The sequence below is a fragment of the Panthera pardus genome, unplaced genomic scaffold, assembly GCF_024362965.1.
Source record: "Panthera pardus isolate Hobbes unplaced genomic scaffold, ASM2436296v1 HiC_scaffold_13, whole genome shotgun sequence".
NCBI lineage: Eukaryota > Metazoa > Chordata > Mammalia > Carnivora > Felidae > Panthera > Panthera pardus.
Genome location: NW_026526688.1, coordinates 101282792 through 101302200, shown reverse-complemented (window position 1 = coordinate 101302200; position 19409 = coordinate 101282792). Strand labels below are relative to the sequence as shown.

The following is a 19409-nucleotide window of genomic DNA, read 5'->3' as shown; positions in this document are numbered from 1 at the left end:
CATATAGCTGTCTTCTGGATATCTCTGTCTTGATTTTTCACAGATTTTCAATATGTCTTAAGGGAGCACATCTCATTGTCTTCTCTTGTTCCTTCTCTCATATTTCCCATCTCAGTAATCTCTCAGTTATCCAAGGTAGAGAAACCTAGGACGCATTCTGAACTCCCTCCTTTTCTTCCTCTTTTTTCTCTTCCTTCCTTGCTTCCCTGCCTTCTCTTACTTCCATTCTGTTCATTCCCTTCCTATCCACTCCTGTTAATTCTATTTCCTTCATTTCTGACATGTTTACCAGCTATTTCATTTAAACCTCTCATTATTTCACACTGTCAAACTCCTTAACACTTTATTCAGAGCCTCTGGCCTCATCACCTCATTTTGTCCCATGATGCCTTTCTCCACAGCACACACAACACTCTAACCCTTTGTGCTAGCCATACCTAAGTACCTGGTGTTCCTTAGATATGCAATGTTCTTCCCTTTCTCCTTTGGAAGTTGTATAAGGATGCTTTTGTTTGGTTTGTACTCTATTTTCCTGACTAACTCCTGCTAATTCCTTTGGTCTCCATTCAGTTGTCACTGCTCCCAGGAAACCGTTAATTTCCCAGGCTAGGTTAAATGCACTTACTGAGAACTCTCAAGGTAGTTTGTGTGTATTTCTCTCATGGCGCTTAAAGTATTGAGCTTGTTTAGTTATGTGTATACAATTGCTCTTCTCCTTGACAATACAGCATGTTCTTCAAGGTCAAAGACCAATGTTGTCTTTTGCTTTGTGCTTCCTATTGCTTAGCACACAGTACCTGGCACATAGCTGTAACTAAAAAATCTTTATTGAATGAGTGCATAAATATATTCACCATTCTTGGAAATACTGACTTGACGGTTTCCAAAAATGATATTCTTTCACCAGGGACAAAACTGTCTAAATGTCAGCTTCCTTATTTATAAATGAGAAAAGTACGCTAGATGGTCTTGAAGTCCTCCTTCACAGCTCTAACAAATTGGTGTTAGATTTATCACCAATAAATCTAAGTGGAGTTTAAGATTTATCATACTTGAGCATATTCAAAAGAAAACAATGCAAATTCTGGGGGAAATTCCAAAAAAAAAAAAAAAAAAAGAGTTCCAAAATGTTTTGAGCAGTAGAAATAACCCTGAAATAATAGTTTGACATTTTAGTTTTACTGCAGAATTAAATGTGTCAAGTGCTAATAATCTGAGCACTTAAGCATTTGCGTTGTTTACTTATGATGATCAGAATTTCTGTTCCTTTGATTGCATAACCAAATATTTTAGAAAGACTGTATAAATTCTCCTTTGCTGAAGATTTTCAAGTAAAAGTTAGACAGCTGTTTCTCATGGATATTGTAGATAGGATTTAAAATGTAATTGTACAATGATGAGACTAATATACTACTAAGGTCTTGCCTAATGATGAGATCCATCAATTTTGTGGTTTGTAGTTGTTTTTTTTTTTTTTTTTTTTGCTATAACAGAAAATAAAGTTGAATTATAAGCTTAGTCTGTGTTTATCAAAATTATGGATTTCTGTGCATTCAAAAAAATTTTTTTTGCTATAACAGAAAAGAAAGTTGAATTATAAGCTAAGTCTGTGTTTATCAAAATTGTGGATTTCTGTGCATTCAAAAACTCAGAATAGTGAGTGGTCTCCAACTTGCTGTAATGACCTGGGTTAAATCAGTGTTCAAGGCCCAATTTAAAAGGTCTTTTAGTGTAGTACTTTTGCTTTTACAACATAGATATACCATTGATACAGAAAACCACATAAAACATCTTGTACTTTAATGAATTATTACTAGGTGAACATTCTTGTAACTGTCACTCAGATTGAAAAACAATTTTGTCAGCCACCCTAGAAGCCCATGTCCTCTGTCTCAATCACAGTCCCTTGCCTTCTCAACAAAAGTGAACTGATTTTTTTTTTTTTTTTTAATTTTGGAGAGAAAGAGTGCACACACAAGAGGGGGAGAGGGGCAGAGGAGAGGGGGCGGGGGGGGGAGAATCTTAAGCAGCCTCCATGTGCAGCATGGAGCCTGATGTGGGGCTGGATCCCATGTCCCTGGGATCATGACCTGAGCCAAAATCAAGAGTCAGACACTCAACTGACTGAGCCACCCAGGTGCTCCTATAGATTTTTATTTTAATAACTTCTTTGTATTATTGTTTCATCGTATCGATAGGAATCCTTAAGTATTCTACTTTAGTCTTGCTTTTTAAATATGTGTTTTAATCTCTCAGTCTGCATTTTGCTGATTGCGTTAGCTGTCTAGGACTTGGCTATTTTGGACAAATGTGGCTTATTTCATACCTCAGTTCTGGAATGACATTCTACCTGGAATATCATTCCTCCTTATCTCCCTACCCTGTACCTTCTTCATGAAATTATTTCCTACTTACCCTTTAAAACTTAGCTGAAATCTCATTCCTCCTAGAAAGATTCCTGACATCTAATAACATGTCCTTTTCTGTACTTCTCATAGAGCCTGTATAAAACTCAAGTATGAAACCAAGAGCATTGCTGCAATTGTTTCTTCATCCATTTTTGTCTTGCATGAGATGCTTTCATCCACCAAACATTCACTAAGCAATCCTACATGCCTGGCATTGTGCTACAGCATGGGATGTAGAGATGGGCAAGGTACATCTCCCTGCCCTCAAGAAATTTACAATCAGGGAAAGAAAGACACATGTGATACAAAATTGTTCCAAGTGGAGAAAGCAGGATAATATGAGAGTATAGAGGAGAAGGTTCCTATCATAAACTGAGGAGAGCAGGGAGGAGGGGATGACCACAGAAGGTTTTCCAGAGTGGATTATAATTCCAGAGTCTAGCTAAGTGTGTGCCACAGAATAGTACTTATTATATAACAAAAACGAATGTTCTATTTTATAATCACTTATTAAGTACTTTTTAAGTGCAAGCTTCATAGTATTCTCATGGAGAAAATATCTTTTTTTTTTAAGAGCTATGGTAGATACTTTATAAGTATACAACTGAAAACCTGTATTGAAGCACTAAAATAGTGTATTGTTTTTATGTAAGGTGAAAATCAAGGCTTTAACATTTATGTAAGTATAAAAATATAAATTTTACATTTCCAGAAACTAGGCTGAGGATGATCGCTTCCCTGGTTAGACATAGACAGAATCAATCATTTTTATGGTTCAGAAGAGTTGATGATTAAGTCATCTTCCATTTTTCAGAACAGATTTTCGCAGGCTTGTCTGCTTGTTATATTTTCTTTCCTGAGAAGTGTGGAAAATTTTACAGTGTACTCTTTATATGGAATATAATGCAATTCCTTTCATTTCCTATCTTAACATACTTAATATTTAAAACTATTTCTTTAAGAAACCCTTCTCCCCACTCTCCTTCCAGCAAATGAAACGTGTCTTTGGCTAATGCCTGTTCTAAGTCATAAGATCCAATGGCTTTACTTATTAAGAGTCTTCTAAATCTGACATATGATTATTGTATCTTTCCTCCCCATGAAGCCAGTGTAACATGGAACAGTGACAACTAAAAATCTAACTTGAATGCAACCAAATTTAGTTTCACTGGACTGTACTGTTCAGTATTTTTGAGTACTAGCTGGAATTTCACATTGTATGGAATCTGTAGAGTATCTGAGGGACTCTATCTGGAACATAAACATAGTTTTTATATCTATTGTGGACTGAATGTTTGTGTTTCTCCTCTCACCCAATTCATACATTGAAGTCCTAACCCCAATGTAATGGTATTAGAAGGTGGGGCCTTTGGGATGTCCACTCTCACAGTACTGGAAATCCTAGCCACAGCAATCAAATAAGAAAAGGGAATAAACAGCATCCATTGGTAAGGAAGAAGCAAAACTTTCACTATTTGCAGATGACATGATACCATATATAGAAAACCCTAAAGACTTCACCAAAAAACTTCTAGAACGGATAAATGAATTCAGAACTGAAATCTGTTGCATTTCTATATACTGATAATAAAGCAGCAGAAAGAGAAATTAAGAAAACATTCCCATTTACAATTGCACCACAAATAGTAAGTTACCTAAGAATAAACCTAACTGAAGAGGTGAAAGACTATGAAAACTAAAAGACACTGATGAAGAAATTGAAGATGACACAAACAAATGGAAAGATATTCTATGCCCATGGATTTGATGAACAAATATTTTTAAAATGTCCATACTGCCCAAAGCAATCTACAGATTCAATGCAATCCCTATCAAAATACCAACGGCATTTGTCACATAACTAGAACAAAGAATCCTAAAATTTGTATGGAACCACAAAAGACCTCAAATAACCAAAGCAATCTTGAAAAAGGAAAGCTGGAGGTGTCACAATCTCCAATTTCAAGTTATACTACAAAGCTGTAGTCATGAAAACAGTATGGTACTGGCACAAAAATAGTCACATCAACCAATGGAAATTGGTATAGCCACTGTGGAAAACAGGATGGATGTTCCTGAAAAAGTTAAAAATAGAACCACCCACCCTATGACCCAATAATCACACACCTGGGTATTTATCCCCAAATACAAAAACACGAATTCAAAGGGATACATGCACCTCTGTGTATATTGCAGCATTATTTACAGTAGCCAAATTATGGAAGCAACCCAAGTGTCCATCGATAGATGAATGAATAAAGTTGTGGTTTGTGTATACACACACAATGGAATATTATTCAGCCATTAAAAAAGAATGAAATCTTGCCATTTGCAACAACATGGATGGAGCTAGAGAGTATAATCCTAAGCAAAATCAGAGAAGGACAACAAGTACTATATGATTTCACTCATGTGGAATTTAAGAAATAAAGAAAAAAAGAGACAAACCAAAAGATGGACTCTTAACTATAGAGAACAAACATGGTTACCAGAGGGGAGGTGCGTGGGAGGATGGGTGAAATAGGTCAAGAGGATTGACTATACTTATCTAGGAGCACCTGGGTGGCTCAGTCAGTTGAGTGTCCGACTTCGGCTCAGGTCATGATCATGAGTTGATCATGATCAGTTCATGAGTTGGAGCCCCATGTTGGGGTTTGTGCTAATAGCTCAGAGCCTGGAACCTGCTTCGGTCTCCCTCTCTCTCTGCCCTTCCCCTGCTTGTGCTCGGTCTCTCTCTCAAAAATAAATATTTGAAAAAATTAAAAAAAAATATGTTGTTGAGCACTGAGTAATGTATAGGATTGTTGAATCACTAAATTGTACACCTGAAACTAGTCTAACACTGTAAGTTATATTCGAATTAAAAGGAAAAAAAAAGAAGGTGGGGCCTTTGGGATTTGATGAAGTCATGTGGACAGAGCTCTTATGAGTGGGATCAGTGTCCTTAAAAAAGAGACCCCGCAGAGTTCCTTAGCCCCTTTCCCCTAGAGAAGACACAGAGAGATGAGAGCTGTTTAAATCACCAGACACCAAAGCTAATAGCATCTTGATCTTGGATTCCTCAGCCTCCAGAACTGTGAGAAATAAGTGTTTACTTAAGTCATCAAGTCTATGGTATCTGTATTATAGCAGGCCTAATTATCTAAGAAAATACCCTTCAATACGTTTCCAACCAAATTAACACTAATTGCCCAATGAGCTGCCTTTGGTTACTTGCTTTGTTCTTTTTTAACCTACAAAACCTTTTATTAGAGGAAATTTAAGTTATATGCAAAAATAGAAGGACCAGTATAATGAACCCTATGTATCCATCACCCAGCTTCAGCAGTTATCATCACATGACCAATTGTTTTATCTGTACCTTCACTAGCTCTTTTTCCCCTCCCTGGTACTGCATTGTTTTGAAGTATATACTAGATGACATATCATTTCATCAAGTAATTTAGAAAATGATTATGTAGGGGTGCCTGGGTGGCTCAGCCTAGGTTAAGCGTCTGACTCTTGATTTCGGTTCAGGTCATGATCTCATGGTTTGTGAATTAGAACGCTGCATCCAGCTCTGCATTGACAGCTTGGAGCTTGCTTGGGATTCTCTCTCCCTCTCTCTCTGTCCCTTCCTTGGTCATTCTTTCTCTCTGTCTCTCAAAATAAATAAACTTGAAAAAATTTTAAAGAATGATCATATAAATAAATAAGTGATATGTATGTATTAGTACATATCAGATACATAAATGATTCATATGTATTGCTATGAGACCTTAAGAAAATAGTAACAGTTCCATTCTCATGCCTAAAAATTTAAAAATTCCCTTAGAAGCACAATATCCAGCTAGTTTTAAAATTTCCCCTATGTCCTTTTATTTTTTTACAAAAATTTTAAAAAATACTTGCTTTAATCAGGATTCAAACAAGGTTTACACATTGCGTTTATTCATATGTCTCTTATGTTTCTTTTAATTGAGAAATGTCCACTCCCTCTTGTAACTCATAAATGTGATTATTTTCATAGTCATGTTTACATGGTACACTATGTTTTATTCTAGATTATTTTAAAACTGACAATGCTAGTTCTTATAAAAGTAACATATGCTCAACCAAGAAAAAATTCAAAATGTCAAAAGGTATATGAAAATATTTTAACTAACTCTGGGTTAATTTTCTGCTCCATGTATATTCAAGTGTATACTTTTTACATAGTAAGTATTCCCTCTGCTATTACTTTGGGCCTGAGATTAGAAGTCTTATTTAGAAATCTTTTTGTAGTTCTTAATAATAGAGAACAATTTGATGGTTACCCGAGGGGAGGGGCTTGGGGTAATGGGTGAAATAGGTGATGGGGATGAAGGTGTGTACTAGTCATGATGAGCACAGGGTGGTGTATGGAAGTGTTGAATCACTATATGGTACACCTGAAACTAATATAACACTGCATTAACTAACTGGAATAGGAATAAAAATATACATAAAATAAAATAATATTGGCAAAATCTTTTTCTAGTTCTTGGGGTAGAAGCTTAGATTTTCATAATTTTCTGCTTTTCTAGTATCAACACTTAAAGCTATAGCTTTCCCTTTAAGCATGTTGAGTTTCCATTGTCATACAATTAGAAATACTTTCTAATTTCCCTTGTGGTTTATCTGTGTGTGTTTTTTAAGAAATATATTGCTTAATCTCCAAATATTTGGGGGATTTCTAGATAACTTATTGTTACTAATTTCTAATATAATACTTTGATTTCGATCCTTTTAAATGGACTGAGACTTGTTTTATGGCCAATATGTAATTTATTCTTAGGCATATTCCTTAAAAGAATGCATATTCTGCTTGGGTGAACTGACCTTTAAGTGTCAATTTGGTGGTGTATTTGCATGGAAAAGAGTGAAGTTGGATTTTCATACTCCATACTAAAAATTAACTCAAAATGGCTCAAAACCTAAATGGATGAGATAAAACTAAATTTCTCAAGAGAAAAGCTAAGGTGTAAACCCTCATGACCTTGGATTAAGCAGTGTTTTTTTAGATATGACAATAAAAGCACAAAAAATGAAAGAACAAAATTGATAAATTTGATTTCATGAAGACTAAAAATGTTTATGCTTCAAAGGACAACATCAAGAAAGTGGAAATTCAGCCCACATGATGGGAGAAAATATTTGCAAGTCAGATATCTGATTAGGGATTTTTGTGTAGAATATATAAAGAGTTCTTACAATTCATTGATACAAAGATAACCTAATTAAAGTGAGCCTAGGATCTGAATAGACATTTCTCTAAAGGAGGTATACAAATAGTCAATGAATACTTGAAAAGATGCCTGATATTATTGCCCATCAGAAAAATGCATATCAGAAATATGAGATAACACTTCATACCCAGCTAGGATGGCTATAATAAAAACAAGAACAGAAATAGAAAAAACAAAACAAAACCCCACAGAATTTAACAAATGTAGTCTGGATGTAGAGAAATCGGAACCCTCAATTTCTAGTGGGAATGTAAAATGGTTGCTTTGAAAATAGTCTGAATGTTCCTAAATGATTAAACATAGTCACCATATGATCCAGTAACTCGACTTCTTAGTGTATATCCAGAAGAAATGAAAATATGTCTACAAAATCTTGTGTAGCATGTTCATAACATGTTCATAGCATAGTTCAGAGTAGCCAAAAATGGGAAACAAACCAAATGTTCATCAGCTGATGGATGGGTAAATCAAATGTGGTTCATCTATTCAATGGAATGTTATTTGGCAATAAAAACAAATGAAGTACTGATAATGGCTACGATGTGCATGAACCTTGAAAACCTTATACTAAGTGAAAGAAGCCAGTCATAGAATACCACATATTGCATGATTCCATTGATATGAAATATCCAGAATAGGCAAATCTATAGAAACAGGAAGTAGATTAATGGTAGCCTAGGGCTGAGGATGGTGGTACTGGGGACATGGTAGGTGAGTACTAAAGCAAATGGGAGGGTGAAGACGTTCTAAAATTGATTGTAATGATGGTTCCACAATTCTGTGACTATAATAAAACCATTGAATTTTATGTGCACTTTAAATGAATTGTATCATCTGTGAATTACTACATATTACAGGTTGTTAAAGAAAACAAAGAAACCAGAAGCACCCAATAGTTAGGACAAAACCCCTTGATATTAATATCATGGTGACTTTGGAAAAAGAGCTTGTTAGCTGGAGGTAATTGATTTGAACAATTCAAGTCTACTAGGCAAATAAGCATAAGCTAGCTTACCATGCTGGCAGTTTATTTATTTTTTTAGCAGTTTTCAAAAGACTATGATGTTAATAGGAGAATAAAGTCTCAGGTGAATGAAAGCTACCTGATCTAAAAAAAAAAAAAATCAGGTCAAGTTGGTAGATGTTACTTATATATTCCATATACTTATTGATTTGTTCATTTCTTTTGTCAATTTTTGCTTCAGATATTTTCAGATTCTATTATTCTATCTACATATTTAAGATTATTATGTGTTGATGTATCTTACCTCTTAGCATCATGCAATAACCTTGTTCATCTCTATACTATTGCTTTGAAGTCCACATTGTCATATTAATATAGTCATACCAGCATTCTTACACTTAGGGTGTACATTTTATATCTTTTCCCCACATTTTTACTTTCAACTCCTGTGTCTTTGTATTTAATGTGCTTTTCTTGTAAACAGCACAGTTAAATCTTTTTTATCTTGAGAATTTTTTCTTTTAAATGTATTCATTTGCTTTTAGGTAATTCTTGGTATGTTTGGGTTTAATCTGCCATCTTGGAATTTGTTTTCTAATTTCCCCCATCTGTTCTTTGTCCTTATGGTTCTCATTTCCTTTCTTCTTTTGGGTTGGGTAGATTTTTTGTATTCTAGTTTGCCTTATAGCCATCTGCCAACTGTTTGGGTAGGTCAGGGGTTAGCCTTACTCTTGAACTCAACCCTTGGCTTTCTTTATCTTGGAAGAGCTCTTTTGATCCTGCTTTGCATTTGGTGACAGCTCAGTGCCTGTCAGAGGAATCTTCTTTAGCTTTGTCCTGCTCCCCTCTTTCAGTGGTCTGTTGCTTTGCACTCAGCAAAGGCCTAAGGTACTTTAGGAAGATTTCTCAGTCTTTCTGTTCTGTCCCAACCTTTGATATGTGGTGGTTGTCCACTAGGTGCAAGCTCTGTGAGAGAGAACCAGCAGGTGGATATGGAGTTGTTCTTTGATTAGAGCTCCTCAGAATTCTAATTCTTCACATCAACAGCTATTAAGAGTTAGTAAAATTTCAGCTGGTATCTCCATACTTCCCTTTTTGGCAGGTTTATTCTTTCCTCTGTCAGAGATAAAAGCAGTTAGTCATTTCTGTTTTTCAGAAGGGATCATATGTATATGGAATTCAGTTCATTTGAGTTACTTTGCATTTCAGTTTTAATGGGTTTTTAAAGAAAATTTATGACTTTTATGGCTTATACAGCTTGTCGTTTTAGGCTGTAGTTATTTTTAAAGTGCATGTAATTATTTGGCAGTGGAAACATTTTTTTTAGGCATCTACAATTGATACTTAATTTTTAGTGACTTACTGAGTGATAATTGCCTAGTGTGGAATAATACCCAAGGAATCTCTAAAAGGTTGATGAATCAATCAATGGTTACTCTGGGTATTGAGTCACTGGTATTGGCCACTGGTATTGAGTCACTGTTACTGAGATTACTATCCATAATCTCCCTTATGACCATTAATACACACTTAATGATGGTGGGCTAGAGCTAGGCTATGCTTTATTGATGAGGCACCAGAAGAAAGTATAGTGATTATGCAATCTTGCCTCATGAGCATTTATGCAACCTTCTGAGCTAAAAAGAAATATAAATGCGTTCATAATTAATATGGCTTATCTAGATCACTTTAGAGTTGTATATAAGGATTTTGCTCATAATCATTAACACAATTTTGGTTATATTTGTTAAAAATAAATCTTATTTTCTACATTTCCCTGTATTGTGAAAAAGGCTTTATTAACTTCTTTGTTTAGTTTTCATGTTTTGATTATATTCATTTTGCCTTGTATTATCTTGTAAGATTCTGCAGAACAATTTTGCCTGGTAACTGCAGGCTTACCTAATGCTGTGCTGTCTGGAATCTAATAATGACTGATACACAGAAGAGAATCACACATTAAATATTCAACAGACTAAAAAGACATAAACTAGTGCAAATAGAATAATAAACTCCCATGCTTCTAATAACTATTGACATAGGTTAGTCAATCTTGTTTTATTTATCCTGCCCACTTTAGGGTTGTCTGGGTGGCTTAGTCACGCATCTGACTCAACTTTGGTTCTGGTTGTGATCCTAGGGTCATAGGATTGAGCCCTGCATTAGGCTCCACGCTAAGCATGGAACCTGCTTGAGATTCTTTCTCTCTCTCTCTCTCTCTCTCTCTCTCTCTTTCTCTTTCTCTGCCTCTCTCCCCCACTTACACACACATACTCTCTAAAAAATAGATGTTTATTTAAAAATAATAAAAATATCCTGCCCACTTTATAAAAAAAATGATTGGCTGCTAGAATATGTTATTTTTGGTTGCTAAAATATTTTAAAGCTAATCCCAGATGTTATGTCTTGTTTTACCTGTATGTTGCTCTGCTTGATAGAGAAAATTTTAAAACATAATTATATGACATAATAATATCTAACAAAGTGAATAATAATTCCAGAATCTTTCAAACATTGCTTTTTTATGCCATGTTTCCCTAGCTACCTGGAAATGCCTGTGAGAATTAACTTACTTTGTAATGTTATCTAAATAATATTATACTGATTTCTAAATGTTTGAATATTTACTGCTTTTTTTCTGTTGTTCTCGAGAATGTCCTAGATATGTTGAATGCAAAAATTCATTCTAACACCAGGTAAATTTTATATAAACAATGTATACTTACCCTCTTTATGGTGTATACCCTCTTATGGTGACTTATAAGGCAAGTTATAAGAAGCAAAGGTGTGAGAAGGTAATAAAGAGTTAACTTGGCTTAACCAAGACTTTCCTAAACTTATTTGGCCCCAGAACCTGTTTTTTATATGTAACCTCTGTTTGCCACAATACATTTTGGAGAATACTGTTCTGGGCAGGAGAATGCTGCCTCTGAATAGCAAAACAGAAGATGTTAACTTCATTTTTATTTGAATCAATTAGATAATTATTCTTATGGCATAATTATAATCATGTAATATCTATTTTTTTCCTACTACGATCTGCTTAATACTGATCATGCAGTATAACTGGTCACCCTCTTCAAGATCTTACATTCTGAAAATCTTTCAACACGTTGTAAAAGCAAATTAAGTATGAGCATTTTAGTTTTCCACTACATAGATATTTGCAAACTAAAATAGCTATACATCACAATCCCTCTTTCAAGAAAGATAAATGCATTGGTATTGTATTAAGGGGGAAGCTAGGGGCGCCTGGGTGGCTCCGTCGGTTAAGTGTCCTACTTTTGGTTTTGGCTCAGGTCATGATCTCACTAGTTTTGTGGGGTTTCAGCCCTATGTTGGGCTCTGTGCTAACAGCGTGGACCTGCTTGGGATTCTCTCTCTCCCTCTCTCTCTGCCCCTTCCCCACTCACATTGTCTCTCTCTCTTTCAAAAATAAATAAATATAAACAATTTTAAAAGAGGGAAGCTAGAAATAAGATGTGTAGGAAAAAACAGATGAACACAGGGGAAGGAAAAAGGGAAGATAAACATAAAGTCTTAACAAACAGGGTTCATGGAGGGGTGGTGGATGGGGGGATGGTCTGGATTGGTGATGGGCATTAAGGAGGACACTTGTTGTGATGAGCACTGGGTGTTATATGGAAGTGATGAATCACTAAAGTCTACTCCTGAAACCAATATTACACTATTTAACTAGAATTTACAGAAAAGTTTGAAACAAAAAAGAAACTCAAGGAAAAACAAACCAAAAGATAATAGTGAGCAGTTATATTTTATTTGTGAAGAATTGGTTAAAAGTAACTTAAAAAGTTTAAACTTAAGGGGTACCTGGGTGGCTCAAATGGTTAAGCGCTTGACTTGGGCTCAGGTCATGATCTTGCCATTTTGTGAGTTTGAGCCCCTCATCCGCTCTCTTGCTGTCAGCACAGAGCCCACTTGGGATCCTCTGCCACCACTCCACCCCTGCCCCCCGCCCCCCGCCCCTTATGTGCGCATGTGCTCTCTCTCTTGCTCTCTCAAATAAACATTAAAAAAAAAAAAAGCTTAAACTTAGGCAGTAGTGTGGAAATTTTTACAAGAGGTTTACATTTTTATGTACTTTAAAAATATGTTCACTTTTTAAAAATATGTAAGCAGTTAACAGGCCAAGTGGAGACTAATTACACATCAAAGGAAAACATTTCCCCATTCTGCCACTCTTCTCTGCTCACTGACACTAGAGTGAGAAGGGAATCTGGAAGCACTCATGCTCTAGAGCATCTGGGTCTCATCCGAGTATGATCTAATTGACACCGGTCCCCTTTCCCTCCACCTTGCCAGTCCTCCAGAGTGGATTAGCTGGTTGCTCTTGTCTTTATATTGCATAAGTGTGTAGATGGCTGTTTTTTCTGTGATGCTACAAAGGTAATTTTTCCCCCATTATTTACAGTCAAACTGCAACTTCAGGCAGAAGAGAGAGGGGTTGTGTCCATCAAAGGAGTCTGTGCAAACCGCTATCTTGCCATGAAGGAAGATGGAAGATTACTGGCTTCTGTAAGTAATGCTCTGTTTTTTGTAGTTTTTTTGTTCATTGGCTTTTGTTGCTTTAATTACTAGTAGTGGTATTTATTCTTCATTAAGGATTTTGCAAGTATTAAATAATTTATATTCACCCTCTAAAATACAGTATTACTGTATTTCACAGATAAAAAACTAAAGTTCTGAGGAAGTAATAAAGTAACCATGGAAACACAGCTGCTAGGAAGTAGAGCCTGGATGGCATTTGAGGCAGTCTTGACTCGAGAGCATGAGCTCTAATTCATTGTATTTTACTGCCTTCTCTGCAAAGCTATTAAGCCACAGTTATGAAAATAAACTCATATTGTGTAGTTGTTTGAAGATCAGTGGGGTGGATATATACAATTTTGAGTATCAGTCTTTAAGTTTCTTTTTTCAGATTTCACATACAAAATGCTTGCCATATAGAATACTTGTTGATAATGTGGGCTCTTAACCTAGATACTGATAGTGGCTCTGCCATGTATTAGCTGTGTGTTCTTGAGCAAATTATTCTGAGTTTCCTTACCTGTAACATAGAGACAACAATGATCTGATCTTATAGAGTTTTTGTGAGGACTAAATTAGATAATTTACATCCAGTGCCCAATCTGGGTCATGCATAATAGATCCTCATAATATTTACTTCCTCTTCATCTTCTCATTTATATATAAACTCAGTCAGGACAATGACTTCACTCTTTTACTTTTTCTCAAAGCTAGTTATGAGTCCTAGCTCCTGGGTAATATTCTTTTCACTAATGCAGGCTCCCTGCCACCTCCACCATTGTCATTAGAACCAGGATTACATGTTTGTTGAGCAGACATAGTGTGTGGGGAATAGTACACAGAAATAAAGCAGTATAAAAGATATAGATCCAACTCCTGTCTCATTGGGGGAATAGATGGGACACATACCTGAAAGTGTGTGTGTGTGTGTGTGTGTGTGTGTGTGTGTGTGTGTGCGCGCACATACATGTGTGTGTATACACAATAGTCATCATACCAGTACCAGTAGCCAGTTACAATCGCCTATAACTTTCCCCTTTACAATCGCCTATAATTATTTCCATAATTAGAATGGATCTAATATTACTGAACACTTGTGGTGTTTTACGGCATACAAATAGTTTTTGAAAATTTTTCTGAGTGAAGACCTTTGGATTTCTCAAGGACCAAAACAGACTTAGGGAGAAAATATTTCAATCATCTGATTGATCATCTGACAAAGATATATTTATGTTGATATGTTATCAATTTATGTGATTTTTGCAGGATAAATAACAAGTCTGGGTATAATGGCATGCACTCTCTTTGGTAGTTGAATAAACTTCAGAATTCTCTTCAAGAATAGCCAATATTTATTGAGCCAACAGTGTGCCAGATGTTATGCTAGGCAACTGGGTTATAAAGTTGAATACAAAATGGTCTGTGTCCGTAATGATTCATAATCTTGGGGAGGCAGAAGTGTAAATAAGTATTTGTAATAATGTGTAAGGGTTTTGATGTATTGTTTCTGTATCTTGTATAGATGCATAATAATATTGGAAAGGAAGTAAGAAATACTATGACATAGGAAGTAATATAGGAAAGGAAGGGCCTAAATTTGTCTAGATTGGGGAGGATGACATATAAATGGGATTTTAGATGACATGGAAGAAGGAATTCATCATGAAGTCATGGGGCAGAGGAGTGGAGATGAGAGTATAGGTACTTCCAGGGCACGGCACATGCAAAGTCAGAAAGCTTAGGAGGTGTTTCTCTAGCATTATTAGTAATTCACTACTGCTGGAGTGTAAAGTGCAAAGGAAATGTAAAGTGGAAGGGAAGAAGAGATAAGGCTGGAGAGGTGGATAGACTGCTGAAGTGCCTTATACACCATATGTTGCAAGTAGTGGAAAGCCACTTTATGAACTTGCACTTGCCATAGGCATAATTCTTTCCACTCTTCTCCCTGGCTCCATTTCAGACTATTGTGTTATGGCACATCCCTGGATTCTTCTCCATTCTCCCCTGTGTGTGATTCTTGAGTGATTTGCTAAACATTCTCATTTTGTCACAGAAGAGTACTCTGGACACATAAAATATTTTGGTTCTTAAGAGTTGTGTTACATTGATTGCTACCATTGGGAGTATGAAAAAAGACTTAAGTTATGTACTATTTTTTCCCCTAATACCTTCACATATTAATGGCATGAATACTTTCAGGGTAAGGATTTCTCACTGTTTGAAAACATTTCTTAAGGGTCTGCCTGCCCACCCCCCCCCCCCCCCCCACTTTGGAGTTAGAAAAAGTAAAAGTTTAAACTAACTATATTTAACTGGCAAAGCCTATATTTAGAGGCTGAAATTGAGTAATTCTTTAATACACAACAGATTCTTATTCCATTCCATAGCAGGATAAATTTTGTTGCCATGAACAACAGAAGCCCAGAACAAATATTAGGATTTATGATTTGTTATGTGTTCACAAATTGTAGGTTTAAAAAAACTGCAACTGCATATAGTGAAGTTAACTGTAGTTTTAAATTTAAGTCCCCAAACATCAGTGTTAGCATTGGTATAAAAAATGTGCCTGGTCATTATCTGCTAGAAAATTGCATATTGATTTCTAGATAATGCTATAGATTATGAAATCCTTAACAAGATATCGCAATATGAGAAATGTGTATAACTTATGTTGATCCATAATAGTGAAATATGAAAAAAAATTGTATTCTCTGAGGATATACATTTAATAACTGCAAAAGTAAACTACTTTTTTTTTTTTTTATACCTTTGCAATAACTTTCTTAGTTGAGGGGCCTTAACAATGAAATGAGACCCCTGTGCATAGCAAAGTAGGGAAAATAGATTTTGGAGGGCTCAATTATCCAATTATCTAGATTGACAATACATACTGATCAAATTTGTTAGAAAAATACAGTAATTGAAGAGGAATGTATGTGATTTTTAAGAGAGAAAATATTAAATGCAAAGGTTACTACCTAATGAGAATTACTGCTTTTACAAACCAATCTCATAAAATTTTACACAACTTCTATGTATATAAAAAAATTAAGGTCCAATTTGCTTTTAACTTTTCACAATTTGTATGTTTTATTTTGCTCTGAAATAATCAACATTGATACTTACATCATGTCTGTTTTTAATTCTCAGAAGTGGTGTAAGCAAAGCATTTTTGGATTCATGTTGAGCAAACTCCCTCATAAGCCAAAACTGAAAAATCAAAGTACTGTAAAGGAATAAACAATCCAAAAAACAGAGCATGGGGAAATGACCATAAAGTTCAAATCTAACATGTAGCAGTGGACCAGATTTGTGTGATTGATCAATGTATAATGGGAGATACTTCTTTTCTCATTGTATATCAAGACTTAAAGATTGTTTAAAAGACTTTAAAGCCTTAAAGATTGCGAAGGATCTTTTTTTTTCCCAATGTTTATTTATTTATTTATTTTGAGAGGAAGAGAGAGAGAGAGACAGAGACAGAGACAGAGACTGCGTAGGGGTGGGGTGGAGAGAAAAGGAGAGAAAATCCCAAGCAGGCTCCACACTGAGCCTGACTGGGGGCTTGATCTCACAAACCATGAGATCATGACCTGAGCTGAAATCAAGAGTCAGATGCTTAGCCAACTGAGTCACCCAGGCGTCTCTAAGATTGGGAAGGATCCTAAAGATCATCGAATATAATCTTATTTTACAGATGAGGAAAGTAAGGCTTGGAAAAGTTAAGTGACTTCCTCATAAATGTAAGTTAGTTAAGAATTAAGGCAAGTCTGGAATCCAGGTTGCCTGGCCCACCAAAGACCCTCACAGATGTTGTTGGGATAGTCAAATTATTAGAGCCATCTGATTTAGTTTTCCCAGGGCCTAAATAGTCTATAAAGTTAGATGATCTTGATATATTTCAATTCTTAGTCTGAATTTCTTTGGTCTTAGCTCTCTAGTTTTAGATTCTGCAGTATCATTGTATTTTTACTGGAGGCTAACACAATTTGATTACTCATTAAGAAAAGAAATAAACATTTAATTAATTAAATATGCATCCAAGTTAGCATATAGTGCAACAATGATTTCAGTAGATTCTAGTGATTCATCCCCTATATATAACACCCAGTGCTCATCCCAACAAGTGTCTTCCTTAATGCCCCTTACCCATTTAGCCCATCTCCCCTCCCACAACCCCTCCAGCAACCAACCCTCTGTTTGTTCGCTATATTTAAGAGTCTCTTGTGTTTTGTCCCCCTCCGTTTTTATGTTATTTTTGCTTCCCTTTCCTTATGTTCATCTGTTTTGTATCTTCCCTTCAAGCCCTCGCTTCATCCACATTGGCCTCTTTGCTGCCTCTCACACATTCTAGGCATGGTCCTACTGTAGGGCTTTTGCACTAGCTATTCCTTCTGTTTGGAATGCTCTTTCTTCTCTGAGAGCTGGATGGTTAACTCTTTCAAGTTAACTTCACTTTCAAGTATTTGCTCAAATGTCAGTTTCTTAATTGCTCATACTGTGACTATGCTAATATTGCAACCTAATTTGTATTCCTCTACTCCCAATCCCTCTTACCCTACTCAGCTTTACATTTTTCCATAGGATTTATCATATTTTAACATATAATTTATTTAATTATACTTATTGCGTGTCTCTCCAGTTGGAATTTGGCACAAAGGCAGGGATCCTTGTTCAGTTTTGTTCATTGATGTATCCCAGTGGCTGGAAGAAAAACTATGCATTAAATGAGTAAATGCACCATTTAAACTGTGTCTTCTATATCCCCCAATTATTCTTGAATTAAAAAAAAAAGAAAAACTTAGCTTTATGAAAAGGGATCAGATACATAGGCAGAGTGAGTGTCCACAATCTGAAATAAGTTATGAAGAGCATTGAGTTTTAAATAATGGGTATAAGATAATTATGTCACAAGATTGTTGTGATCTTTAAATGATACACATGGAAACAGTCAAAAGCCATGAATTAAGGGAATTCCCAGATCATTGGCCTATACAAAATAAGGGCCTCAAAGACAGGGTACAAGTTGTTATAAACCCTTAGAAACTACTTTATCCACTTCTTCTGTGACATCATTTCTTTGAAGATTCCCTTTTCTTCTAAGTTTGAAAAGGTTAGCGTTAAACATTGAGAATAGGGAAAAAGCTCTGTAAATGTTTATAAATTTTGGCAAAAATTACTTTGCATTCATTTTTAACAGGGAATATTGAAATCACAGTCACCGATGATGATTTGTAAACTTAGAATGGAGAGGATTGAAAATTGTATTTACATTGGGCTGTTAAATGCCTGCTTGACTTGAGACTTGAATTTTGCCCCTACTACCCATTTTGAAAAATGTAGTTTGTTTTCAAGTATGTAATAGTTTAGTAAATTTACGTATCTGAACACTCAGCACAGAAGCTAGTTTTCCTTCCCTCCCATTTGTTTTTGTAAGGGTACAAGTAAGTTCTGTACAAAAAAACCCACAAAAACAAAAACGTGGATTCATGATGTATTATCCACTTAATCCCTGGTACTATTTCTTTTCTCTGAAATACTAGGAACTGGTTGAGAAGACAGATATTATTGCATGGTATGTATCCCAAAGGCCAAGCACTGTAGGGAGTGCCAACTTAGCAAGGTGGGACATCCCGGAAGCTGACAGAACACCAAAAAAATCAATGTCCAGAATGATGACTGAATGAGGTGGTTCAGGTCTCTGGAGAATTAGCCTGTGAAGCTCAATGATGACCTTTCATGTTATCTTTATGATTACTGTGACTTATTCTCTCATTCTTTACTCTGCTTGCTTCTTTTTCTAAAATGTGTTTATTTTGAGAGAGAGAGAGAGAGAAAATGCGTGTGAGTGGGGGAGGGGTAGAGAGAGAGGGAGAGAGAATCCCAAGCAGGCTCTGCTCAACAAGTGCAGAACCCAATGCAGGGCTTGATCTCACAAACTGTGAGTGAGATCATGACCTGGGCTGAAATCAAGAGTCAGATGCTTAACCGACTGAAATGCCCAGGATCCCCTATTTGCTTCTACTCCTGATCCTAAACCTGGAATAGGGAAAGAGGAAGATTTTTATCAGTGGCACTGGAAAATGACAAAGTAACACAGGTTGACTTCAGTTAACACAAAAAGCATAATCAACTTCAAAGGAAGAGTTAAAGTACTAGCTATATAGAATATCAGTATTATCCTAGGTGTAATCTTTATGCATAGGACGTCCTGTGTATCACATAGCTGGGTCCTTGTGCAAT

At 35.7% G+C, this 19409-nt stretch overlaps 1 protein-coding gene across 3 annotated transcripts in view; it reads left to right on the top strand.

The window, feature by feature from the left end:
- Window positions 1–19409, top strand: part of FGF2 (fibroblast growth factor 2) — a 79171-nt gene that overhangs the window by 38291 nt on the left and 21471 nt on the right. For all 3 annotated transcript variants that reach the window (XM_053901269.1, XM_053901268.1, XM_019414908.2), the window contains exon 2: window positions 13051–13154. In XM_053901269.1, coding sequence (XP_053757244.1) covers window positions 13051–13154 — 104 coding nt within the window. The remainder of the gene's footprint in view (window positions 1–13050; window positions 13155–19409) is intronic.